This window comes from Entelurus aequoreus, linkage group LG04 (assembly GCF_033978785.1).
Source record: "Entelurus aequoreus isolate RoL-2023_Sb linkage group LG04, RoL_Eaeq_v1.1, whole genome shotgun sequence".
Taxonomy (NCBI): Eukaryota; Metazoa; Chordata; class Actinopteri; order Syngnathiformes; family Syngnathidae; genus Entelurus; species Entelurus aequoreus.
The window spans coordinates 36998667-37013788 of NC_084734.1; the positions used below are offsets into that span (position 1 = coordinate 36998667).

Sequence of the window (15122 nt, forward strand, 5' to 3'; positions counted from 1 at the left end):
CAATACTACTACAGTACAGTATTGATATTTCTTTATTTTGCCATTTATATGATTGATAATGCCAATTTAGTTATGTGAAATATGGTACAAAATCTGCAAAATAGTAAAACCACACATTTCAAAGCGCAATATTTTAGTATTTTTGTGGCATGGTAATCCGAAAAAAAGTAGTTTTAGGGTGTTCAGCACCCATCAAACCTCTTTTTTTTTCAAAACCCTGAAGTACTTTATTGAAAATATGCATACATGACACTTTTTCCTACACAATACAAAACAGTACAATCACATCTGTAAATATCACATGAACGCAAACCCCCCCTCCCACAATCCCGCTCAAGGAACTTATAGTAGAGATGCTACAGTCAGTGAGCCCTTAGTACTCCCCGCCTAAGAGAAATGAAGACATGAATTATTTCGGTAAACTTCATACATTTGCATACAGACATAGCGTTTTTGATGAAAAACACGTTTCGGGCGCCAACTATGAAATCCATTCTGCTGTCCAGGAGTTGAGATGGAAGTTTCCAAGTTGCCGTGTCGGAAAACACATCCCCCTTTTTCAAGTGATTTGGCTTTGGGAAACATGGAGAAGCCTCAAGAGCCCCGTCAACAATGGCACACCAAGAGAAAGATGTCAAGTAAATTACACAGACATGCAGATATTAATATTTGTCTCATCTTTAAAGGCGAGGGGTGGATAGTTCAACCTGATAAGATTTGTTTTAGGTAACACACTTCCTAAAGATGTTACTGTGCATAAGTATTATTAGTCATAGTAGATAAAATGCAACACAATACAAACAAAAATAAAAATTTTGAAAAAAAAAAAAAAAGAAGACGCGAAATGTCTGGTTATACTTTAATATAATCATACAGGGATAGAAGTCAACCAAAAAAGAAAAAGACATAATGTGAACAAAAAAATAATAATAATAAAGTAACAAATTTTCAATAAAAACAAACAGAAAAGCACTGTTTTTTTTTTAAACATGTTTTACTGTATCTCAGTCTGTGGCAAATAGTCATTACATACCCTGAAAAAAGCTTTTGAATGGACACTGCGCAAAAAAGGGGGTGAATTCTCTAAAAGCTCACCAATGACAGAATCAGTCATTGCTGTTTTGGTTGCATAGGGGAGTCTAATTAAATGAATAAAGGAAGATAACGATAAATGGGGAGACGCTTGTTGTCGTGTTTGTGCGACTATACCAACAGGAACCCAGTTCATGCGTTTGTGCATTTTAAATATCGTATGTACTGAAATAACACTCCCTTAACAAAGAAGAGTCATTGGTGTCTTCCATCTTGCAATTAGTCAAATTATTTACTTCTCTTTAGAAAGAAACCTATCTTTAAACTGTTTTGAACACAGTGCAGTTGAAAAATGCCACATGAAGTGTAAAAATTAAAGCCCCAGATTTAAAATAAATTTAAATTAAAAAAAAACAAAAAAAACTTTTTTACAAAATGGCTCTCAAGTATTCTTTATTACACAGATTGAGGTCCTAAGGGCTTTGGATAACTTAGAATTGGGTTTTTAAAAATTCGGATTTACAATTTACTATGTGATAAGAATAGGGAAATGGAATCTTTTGCTGGTGCGAATTTAACACTCGAACCCACACATACACACACGTGCATGCACACTTGCACACAAGAGTGCAATGGGAAGCGTTTTTTTTTGTTATTGGCAGGAGATCACAGTATTATGCCCCTAAAGCAAAGCCACCACCAGCTTTCCCCAATGCACGCGCGCACACACACCGATATGCAACCTGTGATGCCCCTCCTCATTTTATGCTATAGTGGGGTTGTGTACAAGTAGCAGTCGTTGCGAGGATACATTTTAGTTCAATCTAAGAGGTGGCGGGAGGGTGGCAGATGTTTAATTTCCTAATTTTGTGAAACGAAGAGGAATCTGCACATTAGATTTATCTAATGAATTAATGATAATAATATTTAAGACTATCAGTAAATAAATAACATTTACCATAGCCTTTTATTGTGCGTGGTGTCAGTTAGAAAAGTTGCTATACCCCAAAAAGCCCACATCTTTTTCTAATGTTACACAGGTACAGACAGGTGTAGTTCAATGACAACGGACGTTCTGCGGTAGAAGGGGTTCTGTGGGAGGGGGATAACTGCTGCTCACCCATGATAGGGGGTGGTGGTGGTGGGGACATCCTTGCTGGACTGCTTCTCCGGGCCAGTGGGTCGATGGGTGGGATGGGATGGACCTCAAATGGTCCATCATCGCCTTCACCATCAGTCGGCGAGACACTTGGTGTCATTGTTGTCTTCTTGTTGTGGTGGCTTGTTTGTATGTCGGTGTTAAAATTTGCCCCGTTCGGATTTTTTATTTTTCGAAGTACTGATGAAGATTCTCGGATTGTCGTTCCCAGAGAATTATCCATCAACTGTCCATCTTACTGCAGTTCTCTGAGGACATAACAGGAGCACAATGCTTGTGTTTAGATTATTGAAACCGTGAATGACAAAATCGTATGTTTAAAAAAAAAAAAAGTATTTCCATTGACAGTTGGCAATACCGTTGAGACCGTCTGCCTCCTGCGAGTCGAGAAAGGGCGCTGGACCCCAGACGCGCACTGTGCCATCGTCTGAGGCAGACGCCATGAGTCCCGGGATGGTCGGGTTCCAGGTCACGCAGTTGACGGTGCGCGTGTGGCCCGTCAGCTCTGCGATGGGAAGTTCCCCTCGTCGGTGCCAAATGTACACTTTGTGGTCTTAGGAGGGAGGTACGGAAGAGGAGCCAGAAGAGAAAAGGAAGGAAGAACATGAGTGCAAAGATCAAATTTGCTAAATATATATTTTATAACTAAACGGTACCATATGATCTAATACAATGAAAAGGAGCACTACCTGAGGAGGGAGAAGGTACTACAGCGTGCCCACTGCTCCAATGTCAAATATATGCAATTTCAAACACTTTCATTGTCAATCTGAACCCTTTCTGCTTTTCACTTATGACATTAAGAAAGACAATCATACCAAACAATATATTGTAGTAACAGAGGAATTAAAATACAAATCTACATTTCAGTATTATGTTGCGGTCTACGTAGCCAATGTATGTTTTGTTTGATTAGTGCATCTGTCATGGGACCTATTAGGCAAAACCAACTTTTCATACTTATTGGTACCTGTTTTTGTGTATGCGGGACCTGCATAAGTCCGGAAAACTTTAAATCAAACCATGAGAGGCAATACAGAGATATTTATAAAACAATGTTGCATTCCTTCATATTTCCTCCAAACAAGTTGTCCATCTCCATATATGGTAAAGTTTTACCCCAACAACTTTGCGCGAGTCTGCCATTGAATAAGTTCCTTCTTGTTCTTCTAGCCCAAGGGTGTCAAACAAACGGCCCGTGGGATGAGTTTAAGTATAAAATTGAGCCGAAATTTTTGAGTGAAAGAAACAGCTGTTCTACATGTGTCCACTAGATGTTGCAATAGCAATTCTTTGTATCTTTGTAGATGATGCTACATATGTAAAAAAAACAAAAAAACACATGTTAGTGCACCAGTCGAGGAAAATTAGAAAACTACATTAATAACATCCTGTAATTTGATTTTGATATTATTTTTTTATATAGATTGAAAATGAACACCAAGGAGTTGACTGATAAACATTAACACATAATTTATTCATAAAGTATAAATAAATAACAAATAAAGATAGAATACTATTAACCGCAACATGTAAGTGTAAAAAAACCCGCAACATCATGATTTGTACATTTTCAGAATGTGCTTGTTCTATTTTTAAACAAAGAAAACAATCTGAAGTTGTCTTTATTTTTAAGTTATCATGCCATGATTTTACCAGTTAGGCCCACTTGGGAGTAGATTTTTATCCATGTGGCCCCTGATCTAAAATTAGTTTGACACCCCTGTTCTAGCCTATTGTTGTGGGGCAGACTGGCTCATACATTGACATGCATCATCCGCTGTTGCCAATTTTAATAAAAAGTAGAATATAGCTTTAACTTATATTGGTCAGTAGACTTGATATGGAAGTGCTAAAACTACAAAATGGCTGACAAGGAGAAGCCACAGTCGAAGTGGAGTCACGTAAAGAAGACCACCCACCAAACGGCGCCTCCAGAAGAGACGGTTAGAAAGCGGCTTAAAGATGTTTTGTGAAAGAACCTATGCAACATTTTGACCAAACAACCACCATACTAAATATTATGTAGACCACAAGGAAGTGTTTTAAATGTAGAAACAATCATAATGACCGTTTTTAAAAGCACTCTTTGCAAAACCAACATAAAATGCAACATTCAAAAGTGTTTTCAGGGATTTTAAGCACCTTTGGGAATCCTGCTCAGACATCCAGAGACCCAATTAGTGAATACCAAAAGGCCAATTCAGTATCTGCTTGTGTGCATTGTACCTTCGCTGCCGCTGGCAATAAAGTCTTCATTGTGTCCTCCAAAGCAGGAGTGGATTGTGTAGAAGCCCTGGGTCACACCTTGGTACTTCCTGACCAGCACTCGGTCCTGCAGGTCCCACAAGTGCACTCCCTAGCGGAGAAAAGTTGTAATTAAATTTATTACTAAGTGCCGATTAATTCATAAGAGAGCGGCGACCGCTGACTGACCTGAGTTGCTACATTTAACACAGCTAATCTTCCATTCTTGGAAACAGTAAAAGACATGATAGGGTGGTCCTCCTGGACTCTGCAGGGGAAAGAAACCACACATCAGTTCCTGTAACATAATATACTGTTTTCTAAAAACATTTAATAAGTCTAAAGGGACCTGTATTGGAACTTTGTTGTCCAAAATCTAGCACTGATGCTGGATGTTAAGAGTTGAAAAGGGATTTTAATACGCCCTACTGGGAAGACGCCATTTTGTGTGTCTGTAACTTTAATGCTAGTAAGCTATGAGCCAGACAGTATTTGTCTCCATCTGTGTAATTTAACCATTTTCTAAATATACGTTGTAACTTTGCACAATGTAATAGTCGCCTTATATCACATACAACATTAAAGAATGGGACAGTAGGGCCCAAACTTTTGCAACACTAGCAAAGCTATGTGAGCTACAGAGCTAACATTACATACATTTTACCAGCAACATCCTATTAAGGTAAGCCTATTTGAAATGATGATCAAACAATACGGCTCCAATACCTGACTGATGGATAGTTGAGAGGCTTTATTTCAAGATGTGTATCGCAAAGCCTACTTTTCATTTGTTTTTTTTATGCAAAGTGCTTTACGTAAACAGGTTGTGAGCTCATTTATCTAGAGGCGGCATAATGTCCATGAGGAAGTAGATTTTTTTCTACCCGAAACCTCAACCTACATGTTTCTGTCTGTAAGGTCCTCGAAGTTGTATCCTCGAATACGTTGGTGGGTGTCTGAGGCCAGCACCGTCCTGCCGTCGCTAAGGCACCACAGGCACTGCACTCTCACACCCTCCCACGAATCCAACAGGTTACCGTCCAGATCCTGACAACAAACACACATAAGATGAGGCACGTTTATCAGTGGATGACCCCCCCCCCCAATCCATCCTTTTGAAAGCAGCTTTCGGGCCTAATCGGGCCAAATTATCCCTTTACTAAGCCCTCAATTGCAAACACAGCAGTACCTGACATAACTTAATCAACAGTAGTTTGAAAGGGCGACACATACGCATTGATAGAATTGCCCCCTTTGACCTCCTGTGACAAAGCGTTTGCCGTCTGGGTTCCAGGCCACGCTGGTCAGACTGTCCTCGTGGGACTGCGACATCTTGGTCCGCAGCTCTCCCGTCTGGCCAGAGAAAGAATTGTTGACACAGTGGAGAGGAAAGAAAGAAAGAATACAAGGTGGGGGGAGGGAGATAGCAAGAAAAACAATAAGTAAGAGTGGGGGAGGTGAAGACAAGAAGAGAGGTCATTGAGTACACAGCCTATAGAACATCTATATAGCAAAGTTATTTTTGTCCTGTTTTGCCTGTAAGATGTCTGCTGTAATGGAGGCATTAAGATGGCAGGGTTTCCCCTTAATGTGTCCGATGCTCTTTTGAACTTTTATTGCCAATCTTATGCTAACGGCCGGCCCAATTCCAACACGTATGTCCTCCTTGCATACACGCTCGTCTAGGCACACAACACTACTTCCTCATTCTCCGACAGCAGGGTGTGTTGCCATAATACACAAACACAAGCAGGTTGTTACAGTATGAATGTATATATAGCCTATTATTTACGCACTATTGATTAGTGATGCAGCAAAAATGTGGCCACTGAAAAAAGACTTTGAGCACCGAAACAGCACTGCTGAAACTGGGTGTTGTGATGATATAGGCAATACGCACAAGGTTGTCTGCAGCCCGGGCAGCATGTCTACGATGCGGACATACTTTATTATATCGAGATATACCTGTGGGCAGCGATCTACATAATGTGCAAATATTAAGAGGACAGTGACTTTTAAGGAGAGAAACCGGAGAAGCAGCACGAAGCAAGTGTCAAGTAAGTCACTGAGTGTTTTGGGACCGTAGAGGCTTGCTGCAGCTCTCCCTGTTCGTCCTGTCCATGGAGTGACGGAAGAACCTCTAAACATGAGTACAGTCTACAATAACACCAGAAAAAGATGCTAGATTTGTTGCCAGTCATTTTTATTAAAGAAAAAGTGACTAAGGATTGGAGAAAGAAGGAACTTGAAAATTTCTCAACAAACTACATTGTACAATAACTAGCAATCATTGAAAAATAGAGCAAAATGAAATTTAAAAAAAAAAAGGTAATATTAATTAATAAAAGATTTGTTTGCAATGTATGTATAAAATGATGGCGTCATCTTGACCACGCCCCCACCACGCCCATAGCCATGCCCCCCACCGCCACATGTATGTTGACAACCACGGGGAAACCCTGGATTCTGTTAATTTGTAAGAACTCAATTACAAACACACAGTTGCTTACCTGAATGTTCCAGAGCCACAACTCAGAGCAGTCGTCGGGTCCGCAGGCGATCAGGTAAGTGTCGTCAGGACTCCAGGCGAGGTAAGAGACCCCATAAGCGTGGCCCTCCAAAGTGCGCAGCAGCTTAAGCTGGTGGCTCTCCTGCAGAAACATCACAAGCTTTTTAAAAAAAACAAAACAAAAAAACCCCACTTAATTCTTTTAGAGAAGTGTTTAATAAAAATCATACAAAATGTGTAGCCTGGGTTGTTTGTGCACTTACGGGGTCCACCTGCCAAACAATGACAGTGGTGTCTTTGGAGCCGGTGGCTAGCTTGGTGCCGTCATTGGAGAACTTACAGAACCAAACCTCGTTGCAGTGCTCGGTCAGGATCTGCTGGGTATAACAGGGGAACTGCTTCCTGTCAGCCCATGGAGAGAACAAAGCGTTAAAAAAATTGTGCCTATGAATATTGTCATTAATTCAAGTCATTGAATAAATCGAAAAAGGGACGAAACATTAGACCATGGAAAAAAAATAAGATCACAAATAATTTTTTAATATCATCCAATCTCGATTAATATCACAATTTTTTATTTTTATTAAAGCGGATCGTCTCGTCCAGGATTATAGCGAGTACCACATCCCTACTGTTTACTACTGCAGTATGTTGTAACAGACATTTCAAACATGTTTGGTTGGGATAATATATGCTAACAGCTGACAACTGTTATTACTATAAGACTTTTATTTCAAGTTACCATTTACTAAACAACACTTTCAAACGGAAAATTATTATTTGTATTCTTTAATTACTTGTATACATCAGTGCTTCGGCAAACAATAAGCGGTGACCCACATTGTGGTGTTTTTTTAAAACTCAAATTCTGTATCTTATTTTGAATGGAAATACATTAAAGTGTAGTTTGAATTTGAGGTACTGTAAAATAATGTATACCAACGCATTAAGCAAGTTTAATGATTACTTCAGGAACAAAATGTTTAGTTTTTTAATCCCATACAAAAAGAACACAAAGTTTCTGCAGAGGTTTTTTTAGTACATGTTATATCAGAGGAGTGGAATGTTTGAAGACACAAACAAAAAGTCTAATTTAAAATATTTACATATAAAAATGCCTTTTCTGATTAAATTAGTGTGTGTGTAGATTCTCCCAGTCGGAAGCAATACAGTTACATAGACGTTCTGAGTGCCTGCAAGTCCGCATTACTGGTGAGCTGCAGCAGATAGTGAAAGAAAAGACTGTCACTAAAGCCGCTGCTCCTTTTAAATGTTGTGTTTCAACTTCAATAGGATAGGACTTTATTGTCATTGCACAAGTACAACGAAACTATGTTTTCAGCACAAACCCGTTCAAGATTAGACAAACAAACAGTGTACAGGGTTACAGAACAGGAACGCTGATGGGTCGCCAAAGACGCCCCTATGCTAGTGTTATAGTCATATTTCTTTATTTTGTTCTTCTGGGCTGAACTTCCAGCTGTGTAAGGGGGAAGAGACACAACACTGATTGAACATTAATTACGTTGTGACGAGCCTCATTTTCGCGACCATGGAACGGGAGGTCACGCACATGGACACACTTTCACACAAACACATGCAAACATACACATACACACGCAAACGTACGCAAACACACACAGGATCACGGTCAATAATGGTGGATTGTTCCGTGCAGGATAATACCAAGCATCGTTGCTTCCCTACTGTTTACTACTGCGGTAACTTCTAACCGACTTTTCTGCCATGTTAGATCGAGGAAATAGGTTGACAGCTGATCACCGTCATCCAACTCTAATTAATTGCAATCAACAATCACGATCATATAGTTGCCCAGCCCTACCGTATAATTTGTTAAAATAAAATATATCTATATCAAGTCCAGAGTGCGTTTACATTAGTTGTTCACTTTTTACATGTGTCTGACAGTTAATGTACATTTTTTCCCCAGACTACCCAGTTTTATTGCACTGGCAATACTGTAGTTAACTTAATTTTTACACTTAGATGAATGGTTGGACCCATGTTACATACAAACATTGCTTGTACAGTTAAAGGGGAACTGCACTTTATTTTTGGAATTGTGCTTATTGTTCACAATCATAATGAAACCCATGACGACGAATGTACTTACAAAAAAAAAGAAGCATTCTAACTCTTAAATAAACATAAATACAAATCTGCTAACAGCGGAGCCAATAGGAAGTCCTACATTCTGCCCATAAAACCCAATAAAAACATCATCCAAAAGGCGCCAACAAAACTCTATTTACATTTCATGACTTGAATATTAACCAAGTAATAGTGATATTGGTATTATAAGCGCTAACGCCCACAAACTATTTGTAGTGGCGACATGATCACTAGCATGTGTGCCAATGTTTACATCATCAATTGGTAAGGTGCTTCCTTTGCTTGTGAAAATTTATTGTAGATCATGAATAATGCCTTTCACCTGGATAGTAGAAGAATGAGGACGAATTGGTAGTTGGTACACTTTGACAGCCAATTTAGAAAATGGCGAGAACAACACGAAAAGACGCTTGGTTCCACCCCCCTATTCTACGTGAGGATTATGAGTCATTTTTCATATAAAACAGGAATATAACAAGATTTCTACCAGTCGGCATCCTAGTGACAGCAGACATTTTATTAAGTTTGTTGGCTCTCATGAAGTCTGCAGTGAGTAAAAATCAGGGAAGTAGTTGGAAAGAAAAGCAAACGTGATAAATTTCTGAAATTAATGCTCTGCGTGTGCTTAAAATGATTAAAAAACGTAAATATTAAATGTTTTTATTAATGTGCCCGTTATTACATTGTACATTTACTTACAGCATGTATATAAAACCTTAATGGAGGTTTTTGGATGTTTTTTTAAGGGCTTTTACAGGCAGAATAGAGCAACTCCCATAGGCTTCATTGTAAGCGGACTTTTGATCGCATTTATTTTATATTTAGATTGCATTAAAAAACACATGTGTCGCCATTTCTTTCATAATGATTGTGAACAATAGGTAAACATTTTTAAAAAGTGCAGTTCTCCTTTAATAAAAGTATCAGGATAATGACAATTTAACCCTGGAACTGATTAATTATATTTAGATTATTTGAGGGAGAAAATTGAACAATTAGGAGGCCAACTTTAGAGGTTTCGCTGTGCTATCCATTCAAAAACAAAACAAAATGTTATCAGTCACACACAGCAAGAGGGTCAACTGACAGCTCCATGTCAGATGATGACTTTGCACAAAGGAGTCCAAATAGTCCTCTCCCCCCTTTACCCCTCCTATGCTGGATGTGAGACAGACCTGCTGCAGACGTGATCCATGAGCAGCGACACAGAATCCAGGCTGCTGTCCAGCTTGGTGTTGTGATACAGACAGCGGTCCCTCTGCAGCTCCACCGCCTGTCGCAGCAGGTTCTGCAGCCGCCGAGGAGGCAGCATGACAGAGGGCGGCAGGTACGCTGAAGCAAGAGCCAAAAGGGAACTAGTTAGCATTGAGGCGGGTTAGAGTAGATTCCTACTAGCTCCACATAGAAATCTTGCGGCAAAACAAATGGCGTGCTTTTAATTTTTGTGTCCTCACTTTGTAATTTGTCCAACAGTCGGCAGCGGGAGGCTGTGCCTTTGCCTTCCCACTCCGCCTTAGCCCTTAAATCCTCAGCATGGCTACACATTAAATACCTATTGGAATATAAAAGCAAGAAAAAAAGGTTCAGTAATTGAATTGACTGATAGACAACATTATATGTATCGCTGGGAGGTACCCGCTTAAGACGTGGATGCGGTCTGTGTTGTACTTGAGCGGCGTTAGCTCCCCCCGCAGCACCTGCAGGGCCTCAAGGACTTTACCGTCTTCCAGGTACTCTAAATACTTCTGCTGCAGCAACAGGAACTTCATACGCTACACAGGATACATACACAGATGTTAAAAATGTTCACTGCATTAATAATTTTAGTAAAGCGGAAAGCCGTTTGCACAACTGGCATGGAAACTGGAGTTTAGAACAGAGGAGGCTGTTAATATTATTATTGAAATGAATATACTGTATCTATGGGTGAAACATGTTTTCTGCCATCTAAAAATAATGTAAAAATGTATTAATAATGTAAACTAACAGATTGTTTAGTTGCTTTGGTATCATGAATACTTATTTATTTCATTGGCATCAGTTTCGCCCTTTCATAGGCTAAACATCTACCAAACGTGTACTTAAAAAACACTTTCCATGGCCAACTGTATGCAACATGCTAATACAGTGCTGTGTTTCCCTCAGGACTGAATTAAGGTCTCAAAATGTAGTAACTTGTTCAAAAAGCTACAAGTGTCTCTATATAAACTCTACTGTGCCACCACCTTTTCTTCCATAATTTATATTTCCTCATGTGTGTTTTTCTTCTCTGGTAGAACCCGGGACCCACATTGGGCTAAAAGAATGTACAGTGGGTACGGAAAGTATTCAGACCCCTTTACATGTTTCAGTCTTTGTTTAATTATAGCCATTTGCTAAAATCAAGTTGGTTGATTTTATTTCTCAATAATGTACACTCAGCACTTCATCTTGACAGAAAACAAACCGAAACATATAACTTTTTGCAAATTAAGTAAAACAACAAAACTGAAATATCACATGGTCATAAGTATTTAGACTCTTTGCTTTGACTGTCATATTTAACTCACATGCTGTTAATTTCTTCTGAAACTCCTTGAGATGGTTCTGCTCCTTCATTGGAGTCCAGCTGTGTTTAAATAATCTGATTGGACTTGATTAGGAAAGGCACACACACCTGTCTATATAAGACATTATAGCTCACAGGCCCTGTTTACACTGCACACCAAATCAGATATTTTTGCCCTCAAGTGACACAGATTTGATTTTTTTTGCCAGTCTAAACACTCCAAAGTGCTTCAAATCTGATCTTTTGGCATCAAATTCAGGCCACGTCAGGAGGTAGTCCTGAATCTGATCTTTTCAAATGTGACCTGAATGTGATTTTTTCGGCAGCTTTGGGCGAGCTACGTCATTTGTGTGCGCCGGAAAGACGCAGTTGCCAGCAAAAGTAGATATTTCATAACATCCGGTTTTGGTTTTTATTTAAGACGACCACATTTTTGGTGCATCACTTGTCAATGGTACGCAAATGATAGGCTATATCTAAAAGATGAATATATATATTGATTCCAAAGTAATAGCGATTGTTAAAAGACCGGATTTGACGCTGTGGCGCATTTGCTTACATGTGAGTTGAAAAATAAAGCTCCCGTAGATTCACGCTGATGTCTGTGCCTCCTCTATTTAACAGACATAAAAAGGCAACAAAAGAAACATCATCATCCATGCAAAGAACTCCATACTCTTCCGCAACGGTACACCATGGCAAAAAAAGAACATTTCAACATTCGGCGTCACTATGGGGAGTTTGGACGGAGCAGAAACGTGCGAACTTGTTGGGAGTTTCCTCCTCTCCCAGCTCGCTAGCCTCAACCTGAACCTTGGTATTTACCGTGATGACGGACTGGCAGTGTGTCGCGCCTCGCCAAGGAGCAGCGAGAATACCAAGAAGCGTATATGCCAAATCTTCAAAGAGAACGGTCTACGGATCACGATTGAAGCCAACAAGCAAACCGTCAACTTCCTCGACGTCACTTTCAACCTGAGGAACAACAGCTACCAACCATTCACGAAACCCAACACAACACTCCAATACGTGCACCATGACAGCAACCACCCACCCACCACCACGAAAAGAATACCTACCGGAATTAATAAAAGACTATCGATGCTGTCATCTAGCAAAGCTGAATTTGACAAAGCAACCCCCCCGTACCAAAAAGCACTTGATGAATGCGGATACAACTTCACCCTCACCTACGAACCCACGCCAAGAAACCAACCAAAAAGCAGAAAACGAAACAACATTATCTGGTACAACCCCCCATACAGCAAAAACGTCTCAACTAATATTGGCCACAAATTCCTCACCCTGATCGACAAACACTTCCCCAAAGGCAACACCCTAAGAAAAGTATTTAACAAGAACAACATTAAATTGAGCTACAGCTGCATGAACAACATGCGACAAATCATTTCAAACCACAATAAAGCAATTGAAAAGGAGCCGCCCGCCACCAGGCAGAACGACTCCAAAACCGACAAAGGCTGTAACTGCCGCAAGAAACCTGATTGCCCTCTCAACGGGGGGTGCTTACAATCATCAGTCGTTTACCAAGCAAAGGTAATACGCAAGGACATTAACACATCCGACACATACGTAGGATTAACTGAGGGAGAATTCAAAACCAGATGGAACAACCACAAGGCTTCTTTCAGATGCAAAAGACTCCGGAACACTACAGAACTCAGTAAACACATTTGGAATCTCAAAGACAATAATGTTGAATACTCAATAACATGGCAAATTCTTGCATCCAGCACTCCTTACAACAGTGGTAACAAAAGATGCAACCTATGCTTAAAAGAGAAACTGTTTATCATATACCGTCCAGACTTGTCATCCCTCAACAAGCGCAGCGAAACTGTATCAGCATGCCGTCACAGAAGGAAACACCTCCTAGGTAACACATGAGTCAATCACCACGCTCCCACGCCTGCCTGTACCCACCCGCTCTGTGCCCTATATAAACCATGGTATGTGAACGCTTCAATTAAAATCTCCTGAGGATTGAGGTAAACCCCTCATGAAACAGGCCTGTAGAGATGAAATAGTCTTGTGATTTTTTTCCCACACATACATACATATATATATATATATATATATATATATATATATATATATATATATATATATATATATATATATATATATATATACTGTATACACATATATATACATACATGGGGCAAGAAAGTATTTAGTCAGCCACCAGTTGTGCAAGTTCTCCCACTTAAAAAGAAGGCCTGTAATTTTCATCATAGGTACACTTTAACTATGAGAGACAGAATCGGGAAAAGAATCCAGGAAATTACATTGTAGGATTTTTTTTTATCAATTAATTGGTACATACCTCTGTAAAATAAGTATTTGGTCACCTACGAACAAGCAAGATTTCTGGCTTTCACAGACCTGTAACTTTTTCTTTAAGAGGCTCCTCTGTTCTCCACTCGCTACCTGTATTAATGGCACCTGTTTGGCCTTGTTATCAGTATAAAAAACACCTGTCCACAACCTCAAACAGTCACACTCCAAACTCCATTAAGGCCAAGACCAAAGAGCTGCCAAAGGACACCAGAAACAAAATCGTAGACCTGCACCAGGCTGGGAAGATTGAATCTGCAATACGTAAGCAGCTTGGTGTAAAGAAATCAACTGTGGGAGCAACTATTAGAGAATGGAAGACATGGAAGACCACAGATAATCTCCTTCGATCCAGGGCTCCATGCAAGATCTCACCCGGTGGGGTCAAAATGATCACAAGAATGGTGGGCCAAAATCAGTGAATGACCTGCAGAGAGCTGGGACCAAAGTAACAAAGGGTACCATCAGTAACATAGTACGCCGCCAGGGCCTCAAAGCCTGCAGTGCCAGACGTGTCCCCTTGCCTAAGCCAGTACATGCCCAGGCCCGTCTGAAATTTTCTAGAGAGCATTTGGATGATCCAGAAGAGTATTGGGAGAATGTCATATGGTCAGATGAAACCAAAATATAACTTTTTGGTAAAAACTCAACTTATCGTATTTGGAGGACAAGGAATGCTGAGTTGCATCCAAAGAACACCATACCTACTGTGAAGCATGGGCTGGAAACATCATGTTTTAGGGCTATTTTTCTGCAAAGGGACCAGGACGACTGATTTGTGTAAAGGAAAGAATGAATTGGGCCATCTATTGTGAGATTTTGAGTGAAAACCTCCTTCCATCAGCAAGGGCATTGAATATGAAACATGGCTGGGTCTTTCGGCATGACAATAATCCCAAACACACCGCCCGGGCAACGAAGGAGTGGCTTCGTAAGAAGTATTTCAAGGACCTAGAGTGGGCTAGCCAGTCTCCAGATCTCAACCCAATAGAAAATCTTTGGAGGGAGTTGAAAGTCTGTGTTGCCCAGCGACAGCCCCAAAACATCACTGCTCTAGAGGAGATCTGCATGGAGGAATGGGCCAAAATACCAGCAACAATGTGTGAAAACCTTGTGAAGACTTACAGAAAACATTT

At 40.0% G+C, this 15122-nt stretch overlaps 2 protein-coding genes across 2 annotated transcripts in view; one reads left to right on the forward strand and one right to left on the reverse strand.

Moving 5' to 3' along the window:
- Nucleotides 1–887: 887 nt before the first annotated feature.
- The window catches only part of LOC133648548 (WD repeat-containing protein 26), a 29357-nt gene continuing 15122 nt past the window's right edge, over nucleotides 888–15122 (reverse strand). Inside the window, exons 4-14 of the mRNA XM_062044749.1 lie at nucleotides 10716–10852; nucleotides 10535–10632; nucleotides 10256–10412; nucleotides 7211–7349; nucleotides 6949–7089; nucleotides 5672–5791; nucleotides 5340–5485; nucleotides 4628–4706; nucleotides 4421–4550; nucleotides 2550–2744; nucleotides 888–2439 (exon numbers count right to left, since the gene is read on the reverse strand). Of these exons, the coding sequence (XP_061900733.1) occupies nucleotides 2414–2439; nucleotides 2550–2744; nucleotides 4421–4550; nucleotides 4628–4706; nucleotides 5340–5485; nucleotides 5672–5791; nucleotides 6949–7089; nucleotides 7211–7349; nucleotides 10256–10412; nucleotides 10535–10632; nucleotides 10716–10852 (1368 nt within the window). The 3' untranslated portion in view covers nucleotides 888–2413. The remainder of the gene's footprint in view (nucleotides 2440–2549; nucleotides 2745–4420; nucleotides 4551–4627; nucleotides 4707–5339; nucleotides 5486–5671; nucleotides 5792–6948; nucleotides 7090–7210; nucleotides 7350–10255; nucleotides 10413–10534; nucleotides 10633–10715; nucleotides 10853–15122) is intronic.
- LOC133648549 (uncharacterized) lies at nucleotides 10244–13623 on the forward strand. The gene is made up of 2 exons (XM_062044750.1): nucleotides 10244–10450; nucleotides 12253–13623. Exon 2 carries the CDS (start codon nucleotides 12361–12363, stop codon nucleotides 13534–13536), a length of 1176 nt encoding a protein of 391 aa, XP_061900734.1. The 5' UTR covers nucleotides 10244–10450; nucleotides 12253–12360; the 3' UTR covers nucleotides 13537–13623.

What these genes read in the sequence shown, in the direction of transcription:
- LOC133648549 (XM_062044750.1), top strand. Translation starts at nt 12,361, where the DNA reads ATGGGGAGTTTGGACGGAGCAGAAACGTGCGAACTTGTTGGGAGTTTC.